This window comes from Pantherophis guttatus, chromosome 18 (assembly GCF_059756535.1).
Source record: "Pantherophis guttatus breed Tessera chromosome 18, ASM5975653v1, whole genome shotgun sequence".
Classification (NCBI taxonomy): domain Eukaryota; kingdom Metazoa; phylum Chordata; class Lepidosauria; order Squamata; family Colubridae; genus Pantherophis; species Pantherophis guttatus.
Window position 1 is genome coordinate 12,062,300 of NC_142080.1, and position 15,874 is coordinate 12,078,173.

Sequence of the window (15,874 nt, forward strand, 5' to 3'; positions counted from 1 at the left end):
CAGCACACAATGAATGGGTCGCTAAACACCACGTTAGAGCTCCAATCTTACTGAGAAAATTTCACTCCCAATACCCTAACAAACCTTGTTAATGTACTATCGTGAAATTTTGTGTATATTTGTTTTGTTTTTTTTTACAGGTGGACCCTTTCGTTTTCTAAGGAGGGTAGCATGTCAGATCCCCAAAAGTGATACTGCCATTCAATTGGAGGATGGGGGAGACTTGGATTTGATTTACTAGCATTGCCTGTGTCAACAGATATTTTACAACCTATATCCTGGCGCCAAAGAGCCCTGAGATCCTCTTAACGTGGAGGAATGTTTATGATAGCCATGTGGGTTGTTTCACTTTAAAGGATAACGGTGTGAATGTGTGGTTGTTCGGGTTCTCAGGGAAACTAGTAAAAAAACATCTTCACACTTGTGTATTGGCTAAAATCTGCATTCTGACTTAAAGGGAGGGGTCTCTACTGCTTTAATCCTACTTGTCTTGCCTAAGGGTATTCAGCTCGTGCTTTATCTGGATGGCTGTCACTTCTGCTTAATAAAAGGTCTCTTTTGAACAACCACGTTTCAAGAGTTTTTACTTTCTTAAGTTGGAAGGAGAGGCAATCCTTACACTGCCTCTCTGTTGGCCCAGACCATCCTTCAGGATGACCAAGGCAAGCTGGCTATTTTATCACTACTAATCTATGTTCTGTGTTCTAGATCCTAATCTTCTGAAGTTAATGATGAGCGAGCTGCGTGATGCAGGTACCCCAAATGCCAAAGTTATCTTCTAGTGAATTAATTGGGCTCTAGAAGGTCATCGTTCCCCTCTGCTCAGTTCTGGTTGGCGTGGTGCGGCTTGCCTGTCTAAGCTGCCTTCCCACATGGTGCCTGCCCTGCGCCCCAACTGAGCTGCCTCCTCCTGCCTACAGGTAAGTCACGCTAGCCCCCCCAGAGCATGCTGCACCACCCCCACCACCCTCACCGGGCTCGCGACCTTACCTTCCCTGCCCCTTAGAGCAGTCCCCCCCCATGCCCCGTTTTGGCTCCCAGGGGCTGCAGGGAGGCTTGCTAAGGCCAAAATGGGGTGTGTGGGGTGCTTAGGAAAACTCCCTGCAGCCCCCTGGAAGCAAAAATGGGCTGCGGGGGGGGGGGGGGGGCTTCAAGGGTAGAAAGAAACAAAGAAATCCTCACTGTTTAGGGAGATCCTCAGGTGCACTGAGCTTGAGTTGAGAGCTTATTGTAAGTCCTGCAATAAATAAAATTCATTTATTTTGAGATAGCATCGAAGTCTGACAGACGGACAAGACTCACAACTTTCCAAGCCAAATTGGCAAACCTCCAGCCCTCCAGCTCCCTACCAGATGTTTGGACGGAGTGGCGGCAAGGTTCCGAAGCCATGGCAGAAAGCCAGCTCTCTACTGAAAGTCTGCTTCAAGTTGCTGTAAACCAGCCCACCCTCTCTACTCCTGTGAAATGACGAGACAAGAAGTCAGTGTGTCAGACTTCGATGCTATCTCAAAATAAATGAATTTCCAAACTGCCAATCTTTAAGGAAATCTTCTTTTTTTTTAACCGGATCATGACTCGATGCGGACAAGACTGACCTTTTGCCCCCCAATCCCTCCCTTTCCGATCCCCAATTATCTGCTTCTCATTGGCTATCTTCCAAGTCACTCCACTGACTTCTTGTCTCGTCATTTCCCCTTCATTTCCATGACGACCCAGCTTCAAAGGGCAAAAGTTCAGGGCTTATCTCTCTCCTCTCTATGCCAGCGGTGAGACGCTGACATCCGGCCCCTCTCCCTTCACTCTCTCCGTGAGGCCTGCACGAAATAAACAACAAGTTTAGTACCTCACCCCGTCCAAGGGTTTACCCCTCCCCTTCCCAGCTTGTCCGGGTGATCTGCATGGAATTTAGCTATGAGGTGGTCAGCTTGGATGTTTGTGCTCTTCACCCAGGAAGTTTCTGACAAGGGGTAACCCTTCCACTTAATTAAGTACTGGAGGCATCCTCTGTGCCACCTTGAATCGAGAACTCGCTGTACTTCATAGTGGGTCTGGCCTCCAACAATCAAGGGCCCTGGGGGATCACGTGGCACCAGCCTTAAAGTTGACCCTACCACAGGCTTCAGGAGGCTACTGTGAAAAACGGGGTGTATCCTCCTAGTAACCGGGGTAACTGCAATTGTACTGTAACCGGGTTGATTATTTTTACTATCGGAAATGGTCCTATGAATTTTGGCCCCAGTTTTCTGGTCGGGAGTCTGAGTCTTAAATACTTGGTGGAGAGGTAGACCTTCTCCCCTACTTGGAATGGCCTCTGGGGGGCTCGATGCTTATCTGCTTGTTTCTTATAAGACCGTGCTGCCTTGTCTAACGCCCTCTTGACGTTCTCCCAGGTTTCTCTCAACATTGCCATCCATTCGGTTAAGGTAACTGAGGAAGGAGGCTCCCTTGGGTATTCTGGCATGGGGACGAAATCAATGCCACTCACTATCTTAAATGGGGTTAGTCCTGTACTACTGTGGACAGCATTGTTATATGCGACCTCCGCAAACGATAAGAGGTCCGCCCAGTTCGATTGTTGGTAGTCCATGTAGCACCTCAGATATTGCTCTATCATGGCATTCAACCTCTCCGCCCCCCCATTGGTGCTCGGGTGAAACGCTGAGCTGAGGCCTTGGGATGATCCTATGGATCGAAGGAATTCCCTCCAGAACTTCGCTGTAAACTGGACACCTCGATTGGAGATGATTCTTCTGGGTACTCCATGCAGGCGGTAGATGTGTTTTACGAACAGTTTGGCCAACTGGCGGGCTGAGGGTAGTCCGCTGCAGGGTATGAAATGTGCCTGTTTGGAGAACAAGTCTATTACAATCCAGATCACTGTGCTTCCACTGCTCCTCGGCAGTTCGACTATGAAGTCCATAGCAATCTCCTCCCATGGCCTTGACGGTTCAGCTACTGGCTGCAGCAGCCCCAGGGGCCTTCCTGGTCAGGTTTTCATCGTGGCACAGATGGTACAGCTTTTTACATAGCTGTCTACGTCTTTTCTCATGTGGGGCCACCAAAACTGTCTCTGTGCTAACTGCAGAGTTTTTAGGAAGCCAAAATGTCCCGCTGGTTTGACATCGTGACTTCTCTTGAGGACCAAGGTGCATAAGGCCTCTGGGACATAAAGTTTCGTCCCTCTCCATGCTAGGCCATCTCTCTTTGTCAAGAGATGCTGATTGTCTCGGAACCAGGGGTCCGCCAACGTTTCTGCCTTGAGCCTCGTCGTTAAGTCACTGGCGGATTGGCCCTGCTGGTTTCGATGCTGCCGTCTGGTGGTTACTTGGCCCACTCCTTGGGCAGGAGGGATGATGGGATTCATTATCTGCTCACGTTCACTGTTGTATTGAGGCATTCGGGAGAGGGCGTCAGCCAGAAAGTTCTTCCCCCCCGGGATGTGCTTCAGCTCGAAGTTGAAACAATTGAAGTATTGGGCCCACCGGACTTGCCTGGGTGATAATTTCCATGGGGTATTGAGGGCCTCCAGGTTTTTGTGGTCAGTGCAAACCTCGAACGGTGTCTGGCCTCCTTCTAGCAGGTGTCGCCAGGTTAACAGCACCCATCTCACCACGAACGCTTCTTTTTCCCATGCCGCCCATCGTCTCTCCGTGTCGATGAGTTTGCGGGATGTGTAGGCACAAGGTTGCAGGTCCCCCTGGCTGTTCTTTTGGAGTAGGACTGCCCCTACTGCCACATTGCTGGCATCTGCTTGGATGACGAAGGGTTGTTTGGGGTCAGGATGCTTCAAGATCAGTTCTTTTGCAAACATTTGTTTTAGTGTCTCGAATGCCTGTTGGCAGGCCGGGTCCCTCTGTAGAGGCTGTCCCAGGCGGGGTTTCGTTGTCGGACTCTCTGTCTTTAGGAGGTCCGTCAGAGGTTTGGCAATTCTTGCAAAGGAGGGGATGAATTGCCTGTAGAAATTCGCGAACCTGCGGGTGCGAGGGGGTCGCCAGTCTAGGACTGATTGTACTTTAGCCGGGTCCATCTCTATCCCCTCGTTTGACACTCGGTAACCTAAATAGTCAAGATGTGATCTGTGGAACTCGCATTTTGACAGTTTGACATAGAGGTTCGCTTTCAGCAGTTTTTCCAGTACTTTGCGTACGAGGGGTATGTGTTCGTCTATGGTCTCCATGTAAATGAGAATGTCATCTAGGTAGACGAGGACCCCTTTGTACAGGTGGTCATGGAGAACTTCGTTTATCAATTGCATGAATACGGCTGGGGCTCCCTGTAGCCCAAATGGCATCACCTTGAATTGGTAACTTCCCAGGGGGCAGTTGAACTCTGTCTTCCACTCGTCTCCTTCCCTGATGCGTACTTGGTAGTAGGCTTCGCGGAGGTCTAGTTTGGTGAAAATCTTCCCCTTGGCCAGGTGGGCTAGCATGTCTTTCATGAGGGGGAGGGGGTATAAGTTGTGTACGCAGACCGCATTGATCCCCGGAAGTCAACTACCAGACGCATAGAGCCGTCTTTCTTCTCTCTGAAAAGGACCGGTGCCACAACCCATGGTTTGACTGGCTCAATGAAACCCCTTCGTAGGTTTTTGTCTATGTAGTTTCGCATTTCTTGCATTTCACGGGGCGCCATGGCTTACAATTTAGGTTTAGGTTGTTTCTCCCCAGGAATGATTTCGATGGCGCAGTCAGCATCGCAGTGGGGAGGTAGGACGTCACACTCGGTCTCGCTAAATACCTCTGCTAGGTCTTGGTAGTCTTTTGGAATCTGCTCTTTTTCATGGGCACTGTTGGATGTGGGCCCCAGCTGCTTTGCGGTGCCCTTAGGGAGGGGCCCTTGCGTCAGTGCTATCTTCTTTTGTTGAGGCAGGAGACGTTGGGGCTCAAGTGTGTGGGGTGTTTGTTCTGGTTGGAACGGCAGAGGTTGGGGTCCTTTGGCTATCCTCAATCTGCGGGTCCCCTCTTGCCACCAGATAATTGGACCCCACTTGTCTAGCCAGGAAAGTCCCAGTATGACTGGATCGGCCATCTTGGGGGCTATTATGAACCGTATCGTCTCCCAGTGATCCCCTAGTTCTAGCTTCACTGGCTCGGTCAGGTGTGTGGCATAGGCTCCCCCTACTAGGGTCCCATCAACTTGCTCAAATCGAATTGGGTGGTTGAGTTTCTTAGCTCAGATCCCCAATTTTAGGACTGTGGGTAGATTAATCAGGCACCTGGTGCAGCCCAAATCTATCAGGGCCTGGAAAGTCTCTTGGATACGTGTTTTTGGGGCTGTTAGGCATATGGGGAAAAGGAAAGGGTGGATGGGTCCACTCACCATTGGGTCGTCTTCACCCTCGTCCTCGCTGTCATACGAGTCGGGGGATTGGTCTCCATCATCCGGGACTCCCCTTGTCTCGGTCAGGTGGGCGAAGACCTCTGTGCCTGGGGGGAGACTTCATGGCGCATCAGTGGCTCGTTTGGGGCCCTGTTCCCGTCATGCCTTTGGCTGAGGGTTTGGCCTCGGGCCCGGGGTTCCACACGCTGCTGCTAGATGGCCTATTCCTCCACATCTGTAGCACCTCATTGGGCTCCGTGGAATGAAAGGTTTTTGGGTAAGCCGTAGTGCCATGGTTCCCCGTCTGGTATGTGGCCTCGGGTCCAAGTGGTATCTTTCCCTGGCCTCTGGTTGCTTTAGCATGTCGTTGGCGCGCAGTCCCCTTTCCACTTGCATCGCCATGCGGAACCATTCAGAGAGTCGGTTTGGGATGTCCCGATAAGCAGTCACTTGAGCGATCCGCTTATCTAGGCTTGTTCTGAAGAAATACACTAGCAGTCGCTCTGGTAGGGGAGGCAAGGTGCCCACGACTCTTCGGAACTCACGAATGTGCTCCTTGATGGGCTTTCCTCTCTGCATTAGGCTTCTGAGTTTGTCTTCCACATATGGGTCCTCCTCTGCTTCCTCGAAACTCACCCGCAGTAGTTGCAAGAAATCATCTGCGTCTTGCAGTTAGGGGGCTCTATTCTTGTAGAGGGCTGATGACCAAGTCTTTGCTTCTCCCTCCAGCCCTTCTGTAATGGCATTGACTAGGGCTCTGGGGAATGGGTAAAGGTGCTCATAGTACTCGATATAGACCTCAGCTGCGTCGAGGAACTGCGCTACCTGGTCTGGATCCCACTCCACTGACTTCTTGTCTCGCTGACACAGTGGAGTTACTTGGAAGATAGCCAATGAGAAGCAGATAATTGGGGATCGGAAAGGGAGGGATTGGGGGGCAAAAGGTCAGTCTTGTCCGCATCGAGTTATGATCCGGTTGCTGTGCTCAAATAAAGAGAAGATTTCCTTAAAGATTGGCAGTTTGGAAATTCATTTATTTTGAGATAGCATCGAAGTCTAACACTCCTTTTCTTCCTTCCTTAGCACTGCATTGGAGGAAGGGGCTTTTTCCCAGAAGACACCCCCAGTCAATCTGGTGATTTTTCTGCCTATGACTGGGACAGCTACGGGACTCACCGCAGATGGAGCACTTCACAAACCATCGTGGAGGCGGCCGTGCTGATCTTCTACTGCTGAGTCAGCGGCTGAATCAGAATCCGGAGACGGAGGTGCCTGTCCCGGAGCAGAAAAAATAACGATTAAAACACACAATCTGACAACGCTTTGCAACAAAAATAAAAGCAGCACATTAAAGTTTGGCCTCTGTTTTGTCTCTTTTTTCAAAGTAATCCTTGCCCTTAATGTTTACAAACGTAAAGGTAAGGAAACAATAAAAAGCAAGAAAAATATAAAAAGAAAAAAAAATGCAAAATGTAGAAATCAAGGGAATGGAGATAAGAGAGGAAAGATATAAACTACAAGCATTTGCAGACGATTTGGTGTTTATTGTAGAAGAACCACTAGAGACAATTCTGAAATTGTTAAAAGAGAGAGAGGAGTTGGAGAGGTAGTAAGACTGAAAATAAATAGAGGGAAAAACTAAAGTTATAGTTACACAAAAACAAAAAGAAAATCTGGCAGAAAAAGTGGATTTTCAAATGGTCAAGAAAGTTAAATATCTGGGAATATACTTAACAGCAAGGTGTGCAATGCTAAAAGAAGACAATTATATAAAGCTACTTAAGCAAATAAAATTAGATTTAGAAAAATGGAAACTCAATGTTAGGAAGGATTGCTACAATAAAAATGAATGTCCTACCAAAACTGCTCTTCCTGTTCCAAACATTAAAAATTGAAAAGAAATTCTTTGATGATCTGAACAAATTGATGCTGAAATTTATTTGGCAAGGGGAAAAAATGAGCATAAAATTGAATATTACCAAGCATGTTCTTTTAACGTGGTTAAAAGAATGGATAACCCTTAGACACAAGAGACTGTTATACTTAGAAGGTCTTTCTCTTTCTGAAATAATCCTTGACATTAAAGTTTACAAATGCAAAAGTAAGGAAACAATACAAAGCAGGAAAAATATAAAAAGAAAAAATGCAGAGACAAAGAAAAACAATAATAAGGAAAATAGAAAAGAGATAGATAAAGAAAGGATAGAGTCAAAATCACCAGAAGTGATAGTGCCGCTGTCTTAAAAATTTCTATAATAACACAATTCAAAAACTAATATCAAAATGGCAAAAGAAACAAAGAATGTATTTTATCCTTTCTACCATCTATGAAGTCAGCCAGCTCTTGTCTGATTAACATTTTTATTAAATGAGCTGCATCAGAAAGTCAGAAAAAGCAAGAAATACATATTTTCTTTTATGGGTTTTTCTCCCTTCACTCCTTTTCCTCTTTAGTCCTTTTTTTTAAAAAAAACATTTTTCTTAGTTTGCGTTATTTGCTCTCTTTGTATTTTTAAAGTTCAATAAAAATATTACCATTTAAAAATAGGAAAGTCAGAAAAATATTTCTGATGACTAGCAGGAAAAAAAAAACCTGCCTTCGTGGTGGGCTGGGCTGGATGCTTATTTATAAAAATAATGAAGATGGGATATAAATAAAAAGATAAATAAATTAGGCATTCCAGCTTATAAAGATCAGTCCTAAATTTGCAAAGAGCCCAGATTAATTTTTTCTAGAGTTCAAGTCAGAATGCCAGGGTGACGTACTAAGAATCGCCACACGGAGGCAGTGTTTATCCATAAAACTATGGTCATATCCCACAGAACAGATTTCTCATTCTGATAGTCAAGAGCATTTGCTTAGTGTGTCATCAGCAACTATAGCGTTTTAGGGAGAAAACGCCCATCATTCTGAGATCCAGGAAAAAAGGACCCTCCAGGCCCCACCTGGCTCAGCCCCCGGTTGAGTTGCCCAACCGTTTCAGGGATGTGCCATTGACTCACCTCTGGGCTGAATCACCTTGGATTGACATGCCGTGACTGGGTCAGGAAAGTGGCCCACGGGAGGACACAACACCCAACCACACACGTCACACGAGGTAAGTTGGTAAGCAAGGAAGGAACAGAAAGTTGGAGGTTTTCACAGCTAGAGAAGGAACTCTTGGGATGAAGACTCCTCCCTTGGGCAGTGGGGTGGACTAGAAGACCTCTAAGGTCATCCCAGTCCTACAATTCTGTGACTTTATGAGCTTGGGCAGAGGGGTGGACTAGAAGACCTCCAAGGTCCCTTCCACCAAGCACGGGGTCTGGGCAGCTGACCCCATGGAGTTGAGAGGGGGGGGTGTTATACCTTTTCTTGGGCTTTATACTTTATACCCAAAAGACACCTTCACGATTTTGGAGAAATAACCAGGAGATGGTGAGTATTTGTAGAACTTTATACAGGAAAAGGGACGTGGTGGCTTCGTGGCTAAAAGGCTGAGCTTGTCGATCGAAAGGTCGGCAGTTCGGCGGTTCGAATCCCTAGCACCGCGTAACAGGGTGAGCTCCCGTGACTTGTCCCAGCTTCTGCCAACTGAGCAGTTCGAAAGCAGGTAAAAAATGCAAGTAGAAAAATAGGGACCACCTTTGGTGGGAAGGTAAGAGTGTTCCGTGTGCCTTTGGCGTTGAGTCGTGCCGGCCACATGACCACGGAGACGTCTTTGGACAGCGCTGGCTCTTCGGCTTTGAAACGGAGATGAGCACCACCCCCTAGAGTCGGGAACAAGTAGCACATATGTGCGAGGGGAACCTTTACCTTTACCTTTATACAGGAAAGACACCTTCACTATTTTGGAGAAATAAGCAGGAGATGGTGCTTTCCAGTATGCATAACAGGCAACTGGAGACTTTGGGCCCATAAGGATCAGTTTGTAACTTGTAGTCCTGCAGGAGGGAAGGTAAATTCTAGTCCTGCAGTCCGAATGACAGGCGTGATTATGATTTTCAACCGATAAGGACTTGATGGTGATTTCTACTCCTTCAATTCACATGGTAACCGACTGATTGACTTTGGGCCAATATCCAAGGGACAGGAACTACTATTCCTGCAATAGGTTTTGTGAGTTCTATTCCGGCAATTCGCAGGACAGCTGGCTGAGTGACTTTTTGCCCATCCCCAGGCCACGAGAAGGTGGGTTCTTCCCTGCAATACGCAGGACAGGCAGTTGAGGAGATCATCAGTTGAGTTTTGGCCAATCGCCAGGAGGGGAGGACTTCCATTCTTGCAATATGCATGGTGGGTTCCTCTCCTGCAATATACACAGCAATTGGCTGAGCGACTTTGTGCCAATCAAAAGGAGAAGGTGAGTTCTAGTCTTACAATTCTCACAACAGCCGGCTTAGTGACTTAGGACCAATAGCCAAGAAACAGTGTCTCCTCTTCCTACAACAGGCATGGTGAGTTCTACTCCTGGAATACTCATAAGAGATGGCTGTGTCACCCTGGGCCAATCTCCAGGAGACTGTGAGTTCTAGACCTCCAATAGGCACCAAAGCCTCCCTCCCTCCTTCCCTCTTTCCTTCCTTCCTTCCTCCCTCCCTCCCTCCCTCCTTGTTTCTTCCTTCCTTCCTTCCTCCCTCCCTCCCCCTTCCCTCTTTCCTTCCTTCCTCCCTCCCTCCCTGTTTCTTCCTTCCTCCCTCCCTCCTTGTCTCTTCCTTCCTTTCTTCCTTCCTCCCTCCCTCCCTCCCTGTTTCTTCCTTCCTTCCTTCCTCCCTTCTTGTTTCTTCCTTCCTTCCTTCCTCCCTCCGTTTCTTCCTTCCTTCCTTCCTTCCTTCCTCCCTCCCTCCCTGTCTCTTCCTTCCTTTCTTCCTTCCTCCCTCCCTCCCTGTTTCTTCCTTCCTTCCTTCCTCCCTTCCTTCCTTCCTCCCTTCTTGTTTCTTCCTTCCTTCCTCCCTCCCTTTTTCTTCCTTCCTTCCTTCCTTCCTTCCTTCCTTCCTCCCTCCCTCCTTGTTTCTTCCTCTCTCTCCTTTCTTCCTCCCCTTGAAGAAGGCCATCTCAGTGACCTTAGGCCAACCATTCTTTCTCAGCCCTAGAAAGGAGGCAATGACAAACCACTTCCGGAAACCTTGCCTGGACATATTCAGACAGTCTTCAAGAATTGGACCCGACTGAACGGAAGGAAAAAAGAGCAACGGATGACGGAGATGGAAGGGACCCTCCTCAGTGCATCACGTCCTGGCTGAGACCAGGGTGAGGCTGGGCAGAGACCCCCTTGGACCCCAAGCAGACCAACGACCCCCATTGCACAATCCGAAGTCAGCGACTGAAGTGGGATCCAAGCCCTTTCACCAGGTGATTGCTGAATGAGCCACAACCACTTGATGCTGCCCCATATCAACTGACGAGTATAAATTCCCCACAACCCATGAATAGGAACCGTACTAATCCGGGCATTCTGGCTGGGAATTCTGGGATTGGAAGTCCCCACATCTCAAAGTCACCAAGTTGGAGATTTGAGACTCCAGGTGTCTCTGGGGAGGTGAGTTTCCCCAACAGAATAAGCAAAATAAAAAAGGAAGAAACAGACCATGGGCATCCAGGAGACCCACTGAACATACGGCTATCCATGAGGGCATCTCTGCCACCCTTCCCCGACTCCTGGCACCACACCGTTTCCCAATGACCTGACCGGCGCACAGAAGAAGTCTACCTGGACTCGTCTCGATTGGATTCATAATTTATTGTTAATAAATGTGCCAAGACAAATCATGATACTCAGTGACTCCTGAGCCCCCTTCATTCCGGCTGCCAGCCGCCCACTGGGCACACCTTTAAGTTTCACGGTGCCCCTTTCTCTACTTGAACTTCCTCTTGCGTCCTCTGCCCCACGCCTGGTCCGGCTGCTCGCTGTCGGCAATTTCATAGACGGTGATGCGCAGTTTGTCCGCGCTCCACTTCTTCAGATTCGGGGGGTCCCTCTCCTTCCCTGCCTTGCCCCCCAGGGTGCCCTGCCTGTTGCGCACCTCACTTAGGAAATGCTCCAGTTCCTGCTCCATGCAGGCCAGCTGGTGGGAATACGCCTGGAGGGTGGGGTTGGTGCCTGGAGGTTTGGATCCGAACTCGGACTGGGCAGGGACGAGGACCTGAGATTGGTAGCCGCACGATTGGTCCCCGTCTTCTTCTGGACAGGACGTCTGGACCTCCTGCAGCAAAGAAGAAGAATGAGGGGAGATCTGTTTTAATTAATTAGTAAAAAACCAGTTGTAATTTCTCAATTAATAATAATAATAATAATAATAATAATAATAATAATAATAATAATAATAATAATAATTTTATTTCTATACCGCCCTTCTCCCGAAGGACTCAGGGCGGTGTACAGCCTATTTAAAAACACAAACAAAACAACAATATAAAATTTAAAATAATTAAATAAGTGGCTCATGACCGCACATGCTTTCTTCATTAATTAACCACTCATCATTACATCATTCATCAATGACCAATTGGAGTTACTTCATTAATGACCACTCATAATATCTTCATTAATTAATGACCAGTTGGAGTTTGTTTATTAATTAACAACCATTCCTATTTTTTATTAACTAATGACCAGTTGTAGGCACAGAAGAAGGCACAGAAGAAGCTGTACTTCCTGAGAATGCTCAGGAAAGATAAATCTGTCTCAGCATCTACTTCTGTCCTACTATTGCAGCATCATTGAGAGTGTCCTGACATACGGCATTCTTGCATGGTATGGGAGCAGCTCTGTAGCAGACAAAAAAGCTCTACAGAGAATCATTAAAACTGCCCAGAATATCATCGGGCTCCAGCTACCAGCCCTGGGTGACATCTTCGCATCTCACTGTTTGAGGAAGTTGCATAACATTCTCAGAGACTCTTCCCATCCTGCTCACAATCTTTTTGGACTGTTGCCTTCTGGCAGAAGATACAGAACAATTAAAACTTGGACCGCACGTCTTCTGAATATTTTTTATCCTAGAGCTATAATTGCACTCAACCATGAACTAAAGGGCCACCATCAGTGAGCTGTTGGACAGCATTACTTGGTCTGCTGTGTGGATGTTTGGGTGGTTTAGGTGTGGAGAATTGTGGTGGGTGGGAGTGTGTTTGAGGATTGTTATGTGTGTTGGACCTGGTCTTTGGGTGTTAAGTGAATTTCGTTGTATGGGTATACTGTGTATACACGTACAATGACAATAAAGTTGTTATTATTATTATTATTATTATTATTATTATTATTATTATTATTATTATTATTATTACTATTTTATTTAAGACAGTATACATAGCAAACGAGATGACCATGCTGGATTTCGTATCCCAAATCACTAGTCGAACACTTTGACACTTATGATTATGTGTGATTATGATTATGATTATGACTATGATTGTTTCTTAATTGATTAATTAATGATCTGACCAGTCATAGTTTTGCCATTAATTTGTGACCACATAATTAGTTCATTAATTAATCAATGTCCAGTTGTAGTTTCTTCATTCATCAATGGCTACTCAATTTCTTAATTAATTAAAGACCAGTTGTTCCTTTATTGATATATATTAATGACCATAGTTTCTTCATTAATTAATTAATGACCAATCATGGATTCTTGGTCAATTAATAAACACTTGTAATTTTTTAACCACATTATTGATCTATCGTATGCTCTTCCTGCTTGCTTTTTTTCCAGAACCGACTACAAACTTCCACAAAAATGTGTTTGCACCACGTGAAGAGACCCTCAAATAAGCCCACCCCTCCCTGAGCTTACAACGAAGGACTTTTACTTATTAATCAATTACATTTTTATGGCACCCGTCCCATTCATGCGGTGACCCTGGGTGGACCACCGTAGAATAAAAAGGTAAAGAAAAAAAACAACCGATGATACAAAGACAGCTAAATGAAGGAGGTTGAAGGGAAGGCCATTTATCTGAGCCTGCTGCATGGAGGAAGCCTCCTTCCCTGACTTGGCTCGGTGGTGGGTTGTGCGAACCATTGATGTCATCTCGCAGAATCATAGAGCTCTAGGGCTGGAAGGGACCTATCCAGCCCTCTGCTCAAGGCAGGAGATCCTATACCAGTGACGGCTAACCTTTTTGCCGTCGCGTGCCAAAAGCGGGGGGAGCGTGGGGGGTTGCGGGTGCGTGTGCCCACATCCATAATTCAATGCGCCCCGCCCTCCCGCACATGCGCACGTGACCCCCCCACACACTTCCTCCTGCTTTTGGCACGTGATGGCCCGGTAGGCCCGGTAGGCCCGTTTTTCCCCCTCCCCAGGCTGCAGAGGCTTTCTAGGAGCCTGGGGAGGGCAAAAACAGCCTTCCCCATTCCCCCCAGAGGCCGGAAACAGCCAGTTTCCCGACTTCCGGTGGGACCGGAAGGCCAGAAAGTCAGTTGGCCGGTGCGCACATGAGCGCTGGAGCTGAGCTAGGGCAACACTTGTGTGCCCACCAATATGGCTCCGCGTGCCACCTCTGGCACCCGTGCCATAGGTTCGCCATCACGGTCCTATACCATTCCAGACAAATGGTTGTCCAGAAAAACCTCCAGATTTGGAGCAATCCAGAACTTCAGAAGGAAAGCTCATCCCTCTCCCTCCCTCCCTCCTTCCCTCCCTATTTATCTATCATGTACCATCTTTCTTTCTTTTTCTTTCTTTTCTTTCTTTCTTTCTCTCTCTTTCTCTCTCTATCTACTGATCGATTCTACCATCTTTCTTTCTTTCTCTCTCTTTTTATCTATCTATATCTATCTATCTTGTACCATCTTTCTTTTTCTTTCTTTCTTTTCTTTATCTTTCCTTTCTTTTTCTTTCTTTCTTTCTTTCTCTCTCTCTCTCTCTCTCTATCTACTGATCAATCATCTACCATCTTTCTTTCTTTCTCTCTCTCTTTTTATCTATCTATATCTATCTATCTTGTACCATCTTTCTCTTTCTTTCTTTTCTTTATCTTTCTTTTCTTTTTCTTTCTTTCTTTCTTTCTCTCTCTCTCTTTCTCTATCTACTGATCAATCATCTACAATCTTTCTTTCTCGCTCTCTTTTTATCTGTCTATATCTATCTATCATGTACTATCTTTCTTTTTCTTTCTTTCTTTTCTTTCTTTTCTTTTTCTTTCTTTTCTTTCTTTCTCTACTGATCAATCATCTACCATCTTTCTTTCTTTCTCTCTCTCTTTATGTACATCTATCTATCTATCTATCTAATCTATCTATCTATCTATCTGTCATCTACCGATCTACTAATCAATCATCCTTCCTTCCTTCCTTCCTTCCTTCCTTCCTTCCTTCCTCGTCTTTCTTTCTTTCTTTTTATCTATCTACCTACCGATCTATCTATCTATCATCTATTTATCTATCATCTATCTTTCTTATAGAATCATAGAATCCTTGGGCTGGAGGGGACCTTGGAGGTCTTCTAATCCAGCCCCCTGCTCAAGCAGGAGACCTTATACTATCCTGGTCAAACGGTTGTCCAATCTCTTCTTAAAAACCCACAACTTCTGGATGGAAGCCGTTCCACTGAGTAATTGCTCTCCCTGTCAAGAAACTTCTCCTTAGTTCTAAGTTGCTTCTCTTCTTGATGATCTTCCACCCATTGCCCTCAGCTCCTCCAGAGAATAGCTCCACCTTGTCCTCTCTGTGGCAGGCAGCCCCTCGAGTACTCTCCGTCCTCCAGCGGTGGGGTCCCCAGAGCCTTACCTCCCAGCGTTTCTCTATTCCCTCGTCCAGCTCCTGCGTGCACTGGTTTCTCCTGAGGCACAAGCAGCGGATGGCGTAGAAGACAAATAGCCAAATGGCGCCGATGCTGCTGAGCAGAGCCAGGGTGGACAGCCAAGGCCCGCCACTCTCGACGCTGCTGTGCCGAAATCGCAGCTGCTGCTCACAAGGGCCATTTGTGCCCTGGCTCTCCCCATTGGAGAAGGGCCCGTCCAGCAATGACCAGGCAATGACCAGGAACCAAGAGTCTCTCCGGACATCCATGGCCATTGCTGGGCTCCCACTGAAACATTCCGGAAGCTCCTGGGTGGGGAAAGGCTCCCATTATGAGTTGGCTGCCCCGACGTTCTCCGTGGGCAACCAAGAGCGAGAGGTTCCAAGCCAGTGCCTTTGAATTAAATGGTGAGTTTCAACACCCCCCTTAGCCCCAAGCCAGGATGCTGCCTATCAGGGCATTTTAAAACACTTTTTTTAAAAAAAAAAGAAATTAAGGATTTCCCAAGCTTTCTTGATAGCTGCTTTTCAGGACTCCAAATGCAACCCAGGAGCCGAGCATTGAAAATCAAAGGGGGTGTTGAAACTCACAATTGAATTCCAAGGCCCATCGACCCTGCCTTCTTTTGGCCCACTCTGTTCCCAGCCTTGTTTAGGTCCTCCACGCAGGGTCTCTCTTCCCCCACTTATTTTCCTATTTCTGCAAACCCTGGAGTTCACCTAAGTGACTGTAAAGGAGATGGTGGGAGGATGGTACTTTTAAACGTGCAAGGTTGAATGTCCGTCTCTCCAGGTAGACCAGACAGGAAACACGAGCGGATGACCTCATTGTA

General features: G+C 46.9%; 1 protein-coding gene and 1 long non-coding RNA gene across 2 annotated transcripts; one reads left to right on the plus strand and one right to left on the minus strand.

The window, feature by feature from the left end:
* Positions 1-423: 423 nt before the first annotated feature.
* LOC132711904 (uncharacterized) lies at positions 424-6,676 on the plus strand. Its single transcript, XR_015730342.1, has 2 exons — positions 424-920; positions 6,403-6,676. It is a non-coding gene; the product is annotated as an uncharacterized LOC132711904 (long non-coding RNA).
* Positions 6,677-11,024: 4,348 nt separating this feature from the next.
* Positions 11,025-15,326, minus strand: LOC117671187 (uncharacterized). The gene is made up of 2 exons (XM_034426991.3): positions 15,030-15,326; positions 11,025-11,502 (listed from the first exon to the last, which is right to left on the minus strand). Exons 1-2 carry the CDS (start codon positions 15,315-15,317, stop codon positions 11,155-11,157), a joined length of 636 nt encoding a protein of 211 aa, XP_034282882.2. The 5' UTR covers positions 15,318-15,326; the 3' UTR covers positions 11,025-11,154.
* Between the last annotated feature and the right edge of the window lie 548 nt (positions 15,327-15,874).